Below are 17,211 nucleotides of genomic sequence, written 5' to 3'. Positions count from 1 at the left end.
TAAAGTAATTTTACATGTGTAGGAAAATGGCACATAAAAAAACTTGCTAATTTAGCAGCATCATATTTCTTATGAAAATACCCTTTGTTCAGTAGGATTTTAAAAATGCAAGTTGATTACAACTTCTACATTTCAATTTTATTGAAAACTTCTTGAATGTTTAGCTACTGCTCACTTGAAAGATGGTTCCCTTGTAGTGTTGGAAGAGAGTATATTTTGTGAGTTTAAAAAATACCATACGGCGCGGTTAAGTGGTGCAGTGAATAGAGCACCGACCCTGGAGTCAGGAGGACCTAAGTTCAAATACGGCCTCAGACACTAAACACTTATTAGCTGTGTGACTTTAGGCAAATCACTTAACCCCAATTGCCCTGCTCTCCCCCCTCCAAAAAGCAAAAAAAACCCACCATACATTTGAACTTGAAATCATACTTCTCTCTTGTCAAGAAAAGATAAACCTATATTTTCATGCAGGGACAGGTCTTTAGAAATGCAGTTTTTAATATGTTTGGTTACTTCTCCAAGGGTCCAAATGAATAAAAAGAAATGTTTTGGTTAGCAGGAGAAAGCCTTTTGCTGCAGGAAGAGGCAAAGAAATAGAGATGTAGAGGAAAGAGGACTCAAGAATGAAAGGGGCATGGGGTGGCTAGGTGGCGCAGTGAATAGAGCACCAGCCCTGGAGGCAGGAGGACCTGAGTTCAAATCCAGCCTCAGAAACTTAACACAAAAACTAGCCACGTGACCTTGGGCAAGTCACTTAACCCCAATTGCCCTCTAAAAAGCAAAAAAAAAAAAAAAAAAAAGAATGAAAGGGGCAGTCACTTGGAGACCAAAGTCTTTTTTTTTTTCCAAGTGATCATTCTTCAAAGGGTGTTAGAGATATAGACCTTTGTAACAGTTTATAGTTGTTCTCCCCTTCTACTCTGTCTGGCATACTACCATTATGGTTGTTTTTTTATTTGTGGAGTAAAGGCAATGCCAAGCAGCCAGATAGGAGCTAATTCTTGGCGATGGTTACACCACTAGTAAGTCAGGAATCCCTTGTACATTGTACAAGGATTTCAGGCATCTCCTCATTAATGGCCATGTGTACTCTTGTTCAGTTAACCTTAACAAAAGTAAATATTTTTTAAAAAGTAAATATAATGTGCAACAAGATATCATCACCATAGATAATGGGAGAATGTTATAGAAGCAAACAAGCTTGACTAACTGAGTGCTTTTTAACAAATGAGCGCTTTGATTATAGGCAACTCTGAAAGACCCATTTCCGCTAGGATGTATAGTTCAAAGCCAGACTCAGATACTTAGATGACCCAGGACAAGTCACTTAATCTCTCTTTGCCTGAGTTTTCTCAGCTGTAAAATGAGGATCATAATACCTACTTCCAAGGACTGTTATGAAGATCAAATGAAATAATATTTGTAAAGTGCTTAGCACAGTGCATGGCACATAGTAGGTGCTATAGAAATGTTTATTCCTTTCCCATGTAACCATGTATAACCACATGATGCTCTCTGACAATCATCTAGCTCGTATAATATTTTTATCATGATCCTTTCCACAAACCTGTTTCAGAATTTTCTTGCTTATGGATTGATTCATAAGAACAAATGTTAAATTGTTTATTCTTTCCTGAAAAGGATAGCAAAATATTTCTATTTCTTGAGCTTTTTTTTCCCCATGTGATTAAGTTTAAAATAAAGTAAAATAGTTAAGTTTAGTAGTTTAGTTGTCCTAAGAAGAATCTGACCTGAAAGAATTTGCCAGAGGGTATGATAGGGTCAGACCCAGAGACCTCTCAGGATCCATAGACCAGAAGCTTTAAGTACTAGGAGGACATCAGAACACTTCCTAAAGGAGCAAGTAAGGGTTTCCCAGCTGTGTTGTCCAACTGTGGGCTCCTGGTGTAGATACTATCCACTATTGTACACCACTATTACTTTACCAGTAAAAAAAACTAGGGGGGAACTTGCAACTAGATTACATTAGACATTCCTTCTAACTCTAAGGTTTTATCACTCTGGTAAATTTTTATGGTTCTGTTGTCAATTGGTTGAAGACCTACGTAAACCTAATTTCTATCTTTACAACTCTTAGACAAAAATCTGGTCCCAGAAATTAGTCTACTTTTAAAAATCTATGCCTTCTCCAGTGACAAAACTTTTAATGACTTTTATTCATTTGGAATGAATTTATTTATTCAGATGGAATTTTTTTACTTAGAGTTTCTGGAATTTGTTTCCTTTTTTCAAGCAGGAAATAAAAATTAATTCCCTACCCTGCTAGGTAAAGTAATAGTGGTGTATATAAACCAGAAATGTTCAGAGATCATTTTTCCATTAATGCGGACTTGTTAAAGGCACTATTCTACCACCTAAAGGCTTTCTATGTCTTCCCTGAGGTGAGAGGAGGTATTATTGAGTCGTAATTCAGTATTATATCCTTATTTCTTCTATGTCAGACTTACATATATTCATGCATCGGCTTCTGAAGTTCATCTACTCTAGAAATCAGTGCTTACTGAGTGATGTAACATATAAAATTGAGTACCATTTGAATACTGCACTATAAAATCTAGTATTCAAGTTGCAGAAACAGTTGACATTTGGTTTTCTTTGTATACATACAGAGCACAGTGTGAGATACTGCAAATGAGAAATATACAGTAATTTTATGGACATCATATATAAACAGCAAGAGATATACCTTTTTGTGTCCTTAGCATTAGCAGAGACATAATAAGAACTCTTGTTTAACTCAGTGTTTGGTATTTTACTCCTTATTCAATAATATGAAATGGGTGGGCATATTTCAAACATTTAGCACTACATAACTTTTAATGAATATGAATAATATACAGTAAGAATAATTTTCCTTAACATATGCATATCACATGTCAACCTAACTTACTGTTCATCTTAATTTTGAGTACTTACTGTCAATTTTTAAATCACTCTTTTTGTAGCTGGAAGAAAAAGCTCGTCTTGAAGCAGAAGCCAGGGAGAGAGAACATCACCAGCTCCTTGAGGAACAAAGGCGGCGGGAGGAAGAGGAAGAAGAAAGACTCAAAGAGGAATTCCAGAGGCTTCAAGAGCTCCAACAGCTACGAGCTATAAAGAAAAAGAAAAAAGATAGAACAAATAAAGACTGTCCAAAGTTGGACATGCTTGCTCGGAATTTCCAGTCAGCAAAAGAGTCAGTACCAAGCTCTGAAGAGATACGAAACGGCACACTTGAGCAGTCTGAGAAAACAGAAACCTCTTCTAGTTCACCTTCCAGGCATGTTAATCATTTGGAACAGAGGCCAGGGCCTGAAACAGTCTGTGGGCTGTCTAATCCAGGCAACTCGAGAGACTCCAAACTCCTTTTCCAAAAAGAGCTAGGTGTGAAGCAGCATGAACCGCTTTCTTTCCTCTTTGACATAATGCACCACCACAAAGAGGGGAACAATAAAACAAAGCTCAAGCCTGTCAGTAAGCTGGCCGAATCTCCCAAAGTGCCCGAGAGCCAGCCCAGGCCCAGGAACCACACGGAACCCAAAGTGAAAGCAGTAGAACTCACCTCCTCTGCTGAGCAGAGAAAAGAGGAGAAAAAAGTCAACAGTAACAACAACAACAGAAAGCAACTGAATCATGTCAAAGAAGAAAAATCGCTGCCAATCCTAATTGAATCCCCTTCTCCAAATGAGCAGCCCCCAAACAACAAATTGGTATTGGCAGATTCTCCACAGCCAAAGGGCAAGAACAAGAAAAATAAGAAGAAAAAAGCAGACAAAGTCAACAATTCAATTGGTAAATATAGCTCAGAGAAAGTCATGTTGAGTTTGGTTAAGTGTGTGAGTTGTCAGAAGATGACATGATATCTAGAGTCTTAATGAGGAACCTATGCTAGAAAGATAGTGTTGGTCAGTACTTAGCACAGTGGCACATAGTAGGTACTTAATAAATGTTGATTGATTAATCTCTGAGAAGCAGTATAATATCCTGGGGAGGAACCCCAAATTTGGTGTCAGGATATAAATGTGATTCCTAGTTGTGCCATTTCGTTTTTTTTTCTGTGACCTTGAGCAAGCCATTCTGGGATTCAACATGGTCTTCTTTAAAATGAGGGAGAAGGACCAGATATGCTATTTAGGAACCCTCCTACCTCTAAATCAATGATCCTATGAAAATCTCAAAGGAAAATTTTGCCATTGTGCATACTGTACCTTGCTCTTTGTGCTTTATAGGGACTTTTCACCTGAATCAATCAGGGGAATGAGGCCAATGAGAAGCTTGGTACTAAACATTTTTACTCATTCTTAATACAAATAGTATGTCTGGTTTCAGGAAGAGCCACTGCTGTGATTAAAGTATCTCTTCAAGTTATCTCATTTAGGTAGTAAACTTTAGTTTTCCCTTATGCTTAGATTCCAGTCCCATCTTAATTGAATGTGTCATAATCCACGTATAATAATAATGCATTTCTGTAGTGCCTTAAAATTGACCATCTCCTTTCTTCATGACATCCCTGTTTTAGGGAACTAGTGTGAGCTTTGTTATGCCCATTTTTTAGAGGAGGAAATTGAGGCCCGTAGAGATGACATGACTTCTTTTTGGATGCAGAGGGGTACTGTAGTAAGGGTCAGACCTAAGATTCAGACCCAGGTCTCAGTTCCCAAGTTCTGTATACCTTGTCACCTTGTTTAATAGCACCATTGCTCAATGTTCAAGAATTGAGATAATTTCCTCAAGATAAAATGATAGGAGAATGTTTGAAAACATGAATACAGTTAGTCAAGTTGATTAACCTATAAGAGACTGACAAGGAATAAGATCGGTTTCAATTGAAGAGAATTAAAAATGAACAGTACTTCTCCATTCTAATTTATACAGTCTTAACTTTTGGTAACATTATTCAAACTGTATTTTAAAATTCCTAAGTCATCTTTGAAGTAAATAGTAGACATTAGCAGGATGATTCAGGAACAAAAGATTTACTAATAAGTCAAAGTTTCGGAGTGATTTGAAATCATCAAATGAATGAATGATTTTTTGATGTAGAAGGAAATATTATTTTAAAGTTGTGTGGTTTCCATTCTTCACATAAGTAATGTTTGTAGGCATGAGGGAAGAAAACCCTAAGCACTAAAGATTCTGTGATCACATAATACAATGAGAATACACTTGGATTTTAGGTTTCCTTTTCAATTCTTAAGTCTCACTACTCTTTGTGGTGCTCTGTCTTTCTGCCATCATAGGATATTTCTTATTTCATGACATCCATCTTTTGTGCACCAGTACATAGATAATACATTGTCAGAAGGCAAAGAATCATAGAGTTTTATTTGTCTGACCCACTTTTAGAAGAAGAAACTGAGGCTGTGAGTAGCTAGTCCAAGGTCACACATAAGAAAAGGTCCAATCTTGTTAGGGGCCGAGAACCTGAAAGGTGGAATTGCTTTGTTTAGCGTAGTGAACGAGAGCCCTGAACTTGGAAATGAGCTTTTGGAGTCAAGTGCTGGTGTTCTCACTGATTCTGTGGCCTTGGGGAAATCACATCCTGTCTCTGGGTCTCAGTGCCCTCATATACAAAGTGAGGGAGCTGAACCGGGTTATCTCTGATACCTTTCCAGTTCTTTCATTCTGTGACATAGTAAGGATTCTGATCAGTCTGGTGCTTTTTTTTGCTCTGCAGAGCTACTTTGCTGTAGCTGACTCGATAGATAAAACTCTTGCGTTGGTAATTGTCACTTTGCCTGGACAGTTAATCCAGTAAGAAGTAGCACTAAAACCACAGACTGCAACATCCTCTTCACATTGCACTAATACTTCTGAACATGGAGGTTTCTGAGATTGCATGACAAAATAAGGGCACAGGATGATGTTTGTGACTAGAAAGATGAAATGGGCTAAGAATTGAAGACCTAAGCCAAATAGAAATATGTATTCTACCTTTTGAGTCTTTTCTGTCTCCTATAAAGATACTAATTAAGTAGCTGAATAGGAAACTTACTAATCTGTGGCAGCAGAAATAGAAGAGGTTAAACCACCCACAGCTATTTGGAAGAGAAGCAAACAGGCTAAGAAATATGACATGTTTTCCTAATTAATATCTGACAACAAAAAGTGTAAAAATTGCAGATATCTGGAAAACCTAAGGAAAATCAAGAAAGAAATGAAGTATAGAATCCTAGGAATTAGATGAAATATTTAATAATTAAGGCAAAGTCATTTTGCTTAGAGACGTAAAGAGTCATATATATGACTTGATGTATTCATAAGATGAATATGTTTGGAAGAGTTATTTATTGGGATTTTTTTGTTGTTTTTAAGAGATGTGAAGGTTGAGGAAATGGAAAAATCCAGGGAAAACTTTGTCCCACTTTTTGATAGGTGAATGGGAAAATTCTTTGATGGGAGGGGCATGATCCAATGCAGGGGTGGGGAACCTGTGACCTTGGGGCTACAGGTTCCCTAATGTACAAAATGGTGATATTGAATCACCCACCTCACAGGGTCATTGTGAAGAAAATGTTTTGTAAACCTTAAAACATTATGTAGGGGCGGCTAGGTGGTGCAGTGAGTAAAGCACCAGCCCCAGAGTCAGGAGGACCTGAGTTCGGTTCCAGCCTCAGACACTTAACACCCACACACACACACAAAAAAACTATCCATGTAACCTTGGGCAAGTTACTTAACCCCAATTGCCCTCCAAAAAAGGCAAAAAAAAAAAAAACCCATTATGTAAATATAAGTTAGTGAAAAAACATTTTTGCCATATCTGTGACAAGTGAAACATTTCAATTTGTCAGCTTAAACTGTAAGCCCTTTGAGAATCTGTCCTCAAAGACTGCCAATTCTGTGCATTGTATAAAAAGTCCTTAATAGACCACATATGTTCTATATAGCATAAGCTCTTAAGGAATTAAATATTGATGGAGTGGTTTCTTGACAGAAATTTACTAACATTTTAGATTTCTAGATGGCTTCTCTTGTTTTCTGCTCCTTTTTTTTTCCTGAGGAAATTTCATTCGTAATACTCATAATCTCTAGATTTGTCCCAGGACTGGATTTTTTAAGTATCCATGATAGACCAGGTAAGTTTAAACCCAGAGATGTTCATACTCAAGTCTAGCTGGTTTCACATCCAGCACTCAGTCCACACCAATGTTACGGTAACATCCTAAGATGTCATTATTCCACATTCAGTTAATTGTTAACAGAATCCTGAGGAAAAAACAAGATGAAAATGGTGTGCCCAAAGCTATTTTGGTCATTTGAGTTGAAACTCCATGTACCTCTACCCACAGACACAACATTCAGCCCCACCTAAAATTTTGTGTTTAAAATGACACTGCATAAATTTTGTGTCATGAAAATTGGCTTATTTGATCATTCCCCTAATTGAATCTTTGCCTCCTTTAGTATCCACAGTTCTGTGTACATAGTAAGCACTTAATAAGTGTTTTTTCATTCATTCACTATTTTCCAGTCAAACTGGATTGCTTGTTTTTCTGTAATCTTGTCTTGCCTTTTCTGTCCCTCTGCTTTCATGCATTCCATCAGAGTCCGTGCCTAGAATGTAGTCCATGCCTGAAACACATTCCCTCTCTTCTCTTTAGTGATATCTTCTTTCGTCCAGTTCTATCTCAGATGCGCTGCCTTCTTGAAATTTTCTCTGATCTTGGTACCACCTCCCTCTGCTTTCCATATTTCTAGCCATTCAGTTCAAAGTGAGCTCTTTTTTCTATTACATTTTACCTTGCATCATAATGATATATTTATGTGTTGTATTCCTATTATACTTAAATCCCTTTTGAGGATTGAGGAACTTTGAGTATAATTTATCTTTACATTCCTCCATTGGAATGCAAGCCCTTTACAAGTTAGGCCTGTTTTTACTTTTTCTTTATATTCCCAGCCCTAAATACGTTACCTGACACATGATAAATATTTTATAAATTCTTGTCAATTGACTGATTAGAGGCAGCAATCCCGTCATTTTTCACTCCCAAAGCTAAACATTGTACCCTGATGGCCTGCTGACAGCATGTTTCTTAAACACTCAGCCCAGTACCAGAGTTTAACTTGGGCACTGCTACTACTATTAAGTACTAATAATTCAGATTTACTACTTTTTTTTTTTTAAGCAATCGGGGTTAAGTAACTTGCTCAAGGCTACACGGCCAGTTATTTCTGGGTGTGGTGCTGAGTATCTGAGCCCGGATTTGATCCAGGTCATCCCGACACTGGAGCCGGTGCTCTTACTCGCTGAGCCACCTGGCCTCCCCTAAGCAATTGGGGTTAAGTAATTTGCTCAAGGTTACACGGCCAGGTGTTTCTGGGTGGTTGCTAAGTGTCTGAGCCCGGGATTCGATCTCCAGGTCATTCCAACACTGGAGCTGGTGCTCTTACTCGCTGTGCTACCTGGCCGCCCCCAAATTTACTACTTTTAAGGTTTACAAAACACTTTTCTCACCACTGCCCTTTGAGATAGATAATACAATTATGGTTATCTTCATTTTACAAATGAGGAAACTGAGGTTCCAGTAGGGGAAATAGTCCATTGTCACACACTAAAACCAGGATTTGAATCCAGGTATTTAGATTCCGAGGTAGAGCGGGCTCAGTTTTGATTTAACTAATCTTTTGCTGTTATCCATTATCATGATTTTTTTATTATCCCTTCAGTAAGTGGGGTTCTCATCTTCTCTGCAAGAATCTTGATTTATTTTATTGCTATATAGAAGATATATATATATATATAGATTACCAGATAGTAATTTGTCTGTAATATACATTATTCAGTGGACTATTGTATAAAATAGAACTTAAAGAAAATAGAATTTTTTTTGTTTTTGAGCTATTCTGTAAATGTTTACAGGCAATAAAGAATTAAATCTGAGGAGGGCTGGCCACAGGCCGAAATGATACTTCTAATACCTATAAGATGTTTAAGAACCCTAACTTAAGTAGGAAGGTATTGCTATGCATACCTGGTCTTACATTGAGTCATCCTGTTTCATCTGTATGTGATGAATACAGAATTATATTTATTCCATTTTGCAGGAAAATGATTATTTTTCAGTAAAAAGTTGTTTTAAATATCTTCAGTGGAGTTCAGTATAAAGGAGCTAGGTTATGAAAGACTTTGAACACCAAAGTGAAGCATTGGGACTTTACTTTGTACGCAGGGGGAAGCTACTGAAAGTTTTTAGATTAGATAACGAAATTGGTATATTTGATATTTTAATTTGTCATAATTGTCTCATACAGTGGATTATGGAAGAGGGGAGGATAAGAAACTAGGGGCAAGAAAAACTCATTTAAAAGGTTATTGTTGTAGTCTGGGAATTAGGTAATGAGGATACTGACCTGTGTGAAAACCATAGAAATGAAAAAGAAAAGAAAAAATATAAAAGAATTTTATTGTTATTATTGATTCTTGATTATTCTTAATAATGGAATACTAGGCTACTATAAATAAACAAGATATACATTGATTCCCCAGACTTACATATAACTTATAGCTTTGAACCATCAACCTCACCAAAAAGTCAGCATGGTATAGTAGAGAGCCAACCTGAGAGTAAGGAAAACCTGGTTTCAACTCCTACCTCTGACATAGACTTATTGTGTGACCCTGAACAAGTCACTTAACCTCTCGATGTCTTCAGGTTACTCTTATAAGGATATAGTATGCAGAGCAAATGTTCATCAGCATTGGTAGATTTTCCTCTAGATAGAGATGATTTTCCTATGCCAGTAAAGTTCCAGATCTGTTTCTGTCTCATCCCTACAAACCTGATTTGCTTTTGATTTTTTTGTCTCCCTACTTTGCCTCGTAGAGATGCATTTAAATAGTGATATATCCAAAAGTAAGAAGAAACAAAGAACATATATTATCCACAGATGGGATGTTGGAGTTGCCACATGATCCAGAAATGACTGTTCTTTTTCATTCCACCTTCTCAGCATTTCCCATATCAGTCCCCTCCGTTCTGCTAATAAATACCACAACCATCTTAGTTCAAAGCATTTATCACTTCTTACTTAAACTGTTTCAATAGTCTTCTAATTTATTTCCCTGAATCCAGTCTTTCTCTTCTTCAGACCATCTTCCAGCTACCAAATGACGGTTTTTTTTAAAGCATATGTCTAACTATGTCACTTACCTGTTCAACATGCCTCCATGATTTCTTATGCTTCTAGAATCAAATGCATATTCCTCTTTGGCATTTAAGCACATCATAATCTGACTCCAACCAGTCTTTTCAGGCTAGTTAATGTATTACTCTCTTCATCCAAACTGATCTATTTGCTTTTCCCTGTACAGAATATTCCCTCTCCTGCTTCTGTACCCTTATACAGAATATTTTTCCTTCATCCCCTTGGAACCCCTGATTTCCTTCAAGGATGATTTAGTGCCACCTCCTTCAAAAGACTTTCCTGATTCCCCAGTTGTTAATGCACAGCCCCTTTCCCAACACTGTGTATTTATTTTGCATATATCCTATATGTATTTATCTGTAAATACCCCCTAGTACAAGAATTCTTAACTTTTTGTGTACATTGGAGCCCTCTGGCAGTCTGCTAAAAACCTGTGGATGTCTTCTCATAATAATGTTTATTTTTTAAAATTCATAACTGAAAGATTAATTTTTTTTTCCTAACCAAGTTCAGTTCTCTAGGGTATCCCAGTTTATGCATGCCTGCTTTAGTGGAATCTAAGCTCCTTGAGGACAGTTACTATCTCACTTTGTATCTGTCCCCTGTACCTCACTGAGTTCTACCATATAGTCAGTGTTATATAAATATTTGTTGATTTCATTGCTACTCTTTAGTTGCTCCAAGTGTAATGTAGCATGTGAAAAATTTTTAGGATTATAGATTTCAATCTGGAAAAGGTCTTAGAGATCTTCTAGTCAAGGCACTCCTGTTGTACACGAGAGAACTGAGAATACATGTTATATATGTACACAGATAACTATCACAAAGTTGGATGCAATAAGAAGAAAGGCAGAATCCAGGGGAGAAAATAGCTAAGCACATCTGAGGAATGGAAAATCACTTTTAGACTCTCCAGTGGACACATATAAATGGACACATTTAGAGTCCTTACTCTAAATCATTGCAAGATTTACTGACCCTCCTGGGCAAAGGTTCTAGGTGGCACAGTGGATGGAGCACTGGACTGGAAGATCTGCATTCAAATCTAGCTTTAGACACTACATATGTGACCCTGAGCAAGTTGCTTAACTTCTGTCTGACTCAGTTTCCTTAACTGTAAAATAGGGTCAATAATAGCACCCAACTCATAGGGTGGCTGCAAGGATTAAATGAGATAATATTTGTAAAGTATTTGGCACAGAGTTTGACACATAGTAGCTTATTTCCTTCTTAACCAAGGGCTCCTTGAAAATAGACATACACACATGTGTATATGTATATTTATTTTATTTTATGAATTTCTATATAATTGGTTTCCTTTGAAATCCTACATATTTTATTCTATACCTTTAAAAATTATTCCAAGGGGTCTGTAGACTTTTACCACCAAAAGAATCCATTTATCACTTCCTGCTTAGACTTCATCTTCCAGTCTTTTTCTTCTTCATTCTGTCTTCAATAATAGTTTCTAAATTGATTTTTCTAAAGCACAGGTCGGATCATGTCAACTCTCCTGCTCACAAAAAGAATGTTACTTAGGGAATCTCAGTAACCATCTGATAGAATTGCTTGCATTTGTCTTAAATAGACTTTTATCTTCTAGTGGATTTCCTTAGTGGTTTTGTCCAGCTTTAACTTAACCACTTCAACATTTGCTGATGTTGATTCCCCAAGGGTTAGATTTTTTTTTTTAATGTTTGAAGTTTTGACTTTTTCTTTAAAAAAGGAAGGAGGAAGTAGTGTGTTATTAGTAACTAGAGTACTGGACTTGAAGCCAGAAAGTTTCAAATCTTCCATCTGGCATTTAATATCTCTGTGACCATGGCAAGTTATTTAACTCAGAGCCCAAGTTTCCTTATCCCTAAAATGGAAGTAATATTTAACAGTACCCACATCACAAAGTTATAGGAGAACTCAAATAAGATAATGTATGTAACACCTACAGTAGTCATACTCTCTTCCCGTATCTTGACAGTATAGTGAACCAGGTCACCTTTACACTGCCCTCTTCTCTTCAGTTCCTAGCCCTTTATATCGCTGACCAAACCCTTCCAAGCCTCAGCCTTGGATCCCAACCACTGTTTACTGCCTTCACTCTACATAGTATGCCTGTTGCCAAATGAAGGTAGAGAAAATTCTTTTTTTTTAATGAAACTTTATGTTAATTTTTAATTTATATCATTCATTTCCACAAGATTTTGAGTTACAAATTTTCTACCCACATTTCCCCTACCCACCACCCCAAAACAGCAATCCCACTGTATATCCCCTCCCCCAATCTGCTGTCTCCTATATCCTCCCTCATTTCCCCTCTGACTTTACAGTAGGACAAAATGGATCTCTATGCCCCAGTGCCTGTATATCTTATTTCCCAGTTGCATGAAAAAAAAATTATATATATATAATTTTTTTTAACATTTGATTTTAAAACTTTGAATTCCAGATTCTTTCCCTTCCTCCCTAGTCACTCACCCTTACTGGTAAGATAAGGAATTCAAAATAGGTTGTATATGTGTAGCTATGCAAAACCTTTCCATCGTGGATATATTGTGAAAGACTGACTATATTTCCCTCCATCCTATCCAACCCCCCCACTTGTTCTGTTCTCTACTTTGACCCTGCCCCTTTTCAAAAGTGTGTGCTTCCAACTTCCCTCCCCCCAACCTGCCCTCCCCTCCATCATCTCCCCTCTCATCCCCTTCTCCCCTGTAGGGTGAATACCCTATTTAGTGTGTATGTCATTCTCTCCCTAAACCAAATTCAAGGAGAGTAAGGTTGACTCATTCCCTTTTGCCTTTCTGTTCTTCCCTTTCATTGTAACAGTTTTCCCTTGCCTCTTCTATATGAGATAATTTACCCCATTCTGTCTCTCCCCATCTCCTCTCATTATATTCCTCTCTCACCTTTCAGTTTCACCTTTTAAGTATCATCCCTTCCTATTCAGTTGGTCGTGTGCCCTCTATACCTGTACACATATATACACACACTCACATATGTAGTCATACACCCATATACCCTCCTATATAGACATATATATGTGTATACATACACACATTTATATTCCCTTCAACTATTCTCATACTGAGAAAAGTTTCATACGTTACAATTATCATTTTTCCATGTAGGAATGTAAATAGTTCAACTTTGATAAGTTCCTTATGATTTTTTTCCCTGTTTACCTTCTCATGCTTCTCTTACTTCTTGTATCTGAATGTCAAATTTTCTATTCAACTTTGGTTTTTTCATCATGAATGCTTGAAAGTCCTCTATTCCAATGAATGACTATATTTTTTCCCCTGACATATGATACTCAATTTTGCTGGGTAGATCATTTTTGGTTTTAATCTCAGCTCCTTTGACCTCTGGAATATCATATTCTAAACCCCTTCCATCCCTCAGTGTAGAAGCTGCCAGATCTTGTGTTATCCTGATTGTGTTTCCACAATTCTCAAATTGTTTCTTCCTGGCTATAATATTCCTAGGAGTTTTCTTTTTGGGATCTTTTTTTTGGTGATTGGTACATTCTTCCCATTTCTATTTTGCCCTCTGGTTCTAAAATATCAGGGCAGTTTTCCTTGAGAATTTCTTGAAGGACAATTTCTAGGTTCTTTTTTTGATCATGGCTTTCAGGTAGTCCAATAATTTTTAAATTATCTCTCCTGGATCTACTTTCCAGGTCAGTGGTTTTTCCAATGAGATATTTCACATTGCCTTCTATTTTTTCATTGGTTTGGATCTGTTTAATAGTATCTTGATTTCTCTTAAAAGTCACTAGCTTCCATTTGCTCCAATCTAATTCTAAAGGAATTATTCTCTTCAGTGAACTTTTGCAATTCTTTTCCTGTCTGGCAAATTTGACTCTTAAGGCATTCTTCTGCTCATTGGCTATTTGAGCCTCTTTTGCCATTTGAGTTAGCCTGTTTTTTAAGGTGTTATTTTATTCAGTCAGGTTGTTGACTCTCTTTTCATGGTTTTCTTGCATCATTCTCATTTCTCTTCCCAATTTTTCTTCCACTTATTTGTTTTTCAAAATCCTTCTTAAGCTCCTCTATGGCCTTTAACCAGTTCATATTTTTCTTGGAAGCTTTTGGTGCAGGAGTTTTGACTTCATTGTCTTACTCCTGCTCCATTCCTTGATCCTTTTTGTCCCCACAAAAGGAATCCAAAATCAGACCACTGTGCTTGCCCTGCTTCCCCCGCTTGCTCATGTTGCCACTCAACTACTTGGCTCTTCAGCTTTTTTACCACAGTAGAACTCTGCTTTCAGAGAGGAGAGCTTTGTCCCAAATTGCTGGGGTTTTCTCAGCTACCAAAGCTATTTGAGCTATTAGTTGGGTGCCCTCTCAGAAGCCTTCACTGGCTCTAGTGCACTGGTCATGTACCCCAGGACCTCCACCCAGGACAGGGATCCAGATCCAAGCAGGTTAAAGCAAGAGCGATTTACCCCCCAGACTGGTTGCTTGGTCTCCCTACAATCTGCCAGCCAAGAGCTCTGAAGTAGCTATGTGGCAGAGGCTAGACTGCACTCCCAGACTCCCTGTTCCCAAAATGCACTGACCTCTCATTTTGTGTTTGGCATTTATAAGTTGGTAATTCTGGAAACCGCCACAGCTGCTGGTAGTCCACTCTCCCGACTTCCCTCTAGCTGCAGCTGGTCGGGCTGCCCTGAGGCTAATACCTCAGACTCATGCTGGGCTGGGCTTGGCTCCCGGTGCTCTGCTGGCCCGCTGGGCTGTCTACAGCGGGAGGTTAGTTTCTCTCTGTCGCTTTGTGGGTTTTGTAGCTCTAAAGTTTGTTCAGAGTCTTTTTTTTTTTCATGTATTGGAGGAGATGAAAGTCATGTTTCTACTCCGCCATCTTGGCTCTGACCCAGGTAGAGAAAATTCTGCAATCTGTCTCTCTCTTTGTCCACTTCAGATATATGTTACACAACCTCAACTAGGCCCTTACTCCTATGTAATCTTACTGCATCTCCCATCTCAACTCACTATCCCAGTCTCCACAGCAGGTCTTCTGAAACATCCCATGGAACCCTGTTGCCTGTCACTCGGGTGTCTTCTGCCATTTTTTGCCTCCTTCAACCCATCTCACGGGATGGCATGGCCTTACTCCTTACCAAGGCCAACTCCTATATTTATTCAGGTGATTCCATTCCATCTTGTCTCCTTCATTAGATTTCCCCATTATATTCAGTCTCTCTCTATTTACTGGCTCATTCCATACTGCCTCAAACATACCCATGACTCCTGCAAACTCAGAAAATTCTCATTTGATCCTTCTATCCCCACTATTGTCCTTTATCTCTTTTGCCCTTTGTATCAAAACTCCTTTGATACAAAACTCCTTGAAAAGACCATCTACAATAAGTACCTCCACTTCCTCTCCTCTCACTCACTTCTTTTTCTTTAAACTTGTTTGTCTGGTTTTTTTTTAATTTAAATTTATTTATTTACTTTTAGTTTACAACATTCATTTCCACAGTCCCTTGAGTTTCAAATTTTCTCCCCCTTCCTTTACTCCACCCTCCCTCCCATGGCAGCATGTAGTCAAATATAGGTTCTACACATACCTTCATGTTGAATATTAGTCATGTTGTAAAGAAGGATTATAACCAGTAGGGTGAACAATGAGAAGGAAGGGACAAAACAAAACACAAACAAGAGAGCAAATAGGTTGCTTCAATATGCAGACTCTGTAGTTCTTTCTCTGGATGTGAATATCCATTTCCATAATTTTTGTAGTAGTCTTCTAACCTTGTATTGCTGAGAGGAGCCCAGTCTGATTATCAAAGTTAGTCATCACACATACAATATGTCTGTAATTATGTATAAAGAGTTCTCCTGGTTCTGCTCTCCTCACTCACCATCAGTTTATATAAGTCTCACCAAATTATTATGAGGTCCGTCTGATCCTCATTTCTTGTAGCACAGTAGTATTCCATTATATTTATATGCCACAAGTTGTTTAGCCATTTCCCAATTGATGGGCATCCGCATGATTTCCAATTCTTTGCCACGACAGATAGAGCCGCTATAAATATTTTTGTACATATGGGTCCTTTTCCCACTTCTATGATTTCTTTGGGATATAGCCCTAGAAGTGGGGTCAAAGGGTATACACTTTTTTATAGCCTTTTTGGGCATAGTTCCAGATTGCTCTCCAGAATGGTTGGGTCAGTTCACAACTCCACCAACAATGCATTAGTGTTCCAATTTTTCCACATACTCTCCAGTATTTTATCATTTTCCTGTTTTGTCATCTTAGCAAATCTTTCCAGTGAGATGTGGTACCTCAGAGTTGTTTTGATTTGCATTTCTCTAATCAATAGTCTCACTTCTTAACTCATTATAATCCAGTTTCCATCCTCATCATTCTGCAGAAACTTCTTTCTCCATAGTTATCTATGATCTCCCAGTTAGCAAATCTAATAGCCTTTTCTCGGTCTTCATTCTTCTTGTTCTCTCTGCAGCCTTTAACGCTGTCAATCACCCGCTTCACCTTGATACTATCTTCTCCCTAGTTTTTTAGGATACCATTCTCTCCTGGTTCTCCTCTTACCAGTCTGACTGCTCCATCTTAGGCCCCTTTGTTGGATCCTCATCTAGGTCATCCACACTAATTACAGGTATCCCATAGGACTCTGTCTTTTGCCCAGTGATTTTATTGGCTCTCATGGATTTAATTATCATCTGGCTGGGGATGGTTGTCAGATATATCTATCCAGCCCTAACCTCTCTGCTGACCTCCAACCTTGCATTTCCAACTGCCTTTCACACATCTCAAATTGGATGTCCACCTTAAATTCATTATGAGCAATCATCATCTTTCTCCTAAGCCAGCTCTCCCTCACCTCCAGTTTTCTTATTACAGTAGAAAGCAACACCATCCTTCCAGCCCCCCCAGGCTCACAACCTAAGCCAATTCCTCACCATCTCACACCTTCTTTATCCCATCTCTTGCCAATGCCTTCTGGTTTTGTCTTTGCAAAACCTCTTGAATACCTTCTTATTTTGTCCTAGATGACTATGGGGAACTATGTGATTAGATGGCTGTTTT

The 17,211-nt window shown here is 38.0% G+C and overlaps 1 protein-coding gene across 6 annotated transcripts in view; it reads left to right on the top strand.

Moving 5' to 3' along the window:
- FAM193A (family with sequence similarity 193 member A) overlaps nt 1–17,211 on the top strand; it is a 252,632-nt gene that overhangs the window by 220,870 nt on the left and 14,551 nt on the right. For all 6 annotated transcript variants that reach the window (XM_069070946.1, XM_069070939.1, XM_069070911.1 and 3 more), the window contains one exon: nt 2,970–3,795. In XM_069070946.1, coding sequence (XP_068927047.1) covers nt 2,970–3,795 — 826 coding nt within the window. The remainder of the gene's footprint in view (nt 1–2,969; nt 3,796–17,211) is intronic.

The sequence above is a fragment of the Petaurus breviceps genome, unplaced genomic scaffold, assembly GCF_028583685.1.
Source record: "Petaurus breviceps papuanus isolate PSGF00001 unplaced genomic scaffold, PetGlider_PUasm1.0 140, whole genome shotgun sequence".
NCBI lineage: Eukaryota > Metazoa > Chordata > Mammalia > Diprotodontia > Petauridae > Petaurus > Petaurus breviceps.
The sequence above is the reverse complement of the archived record's forward strand: the minus strand, read 5'-3'. Positions and strand labels throughout refer to the sequence as shown.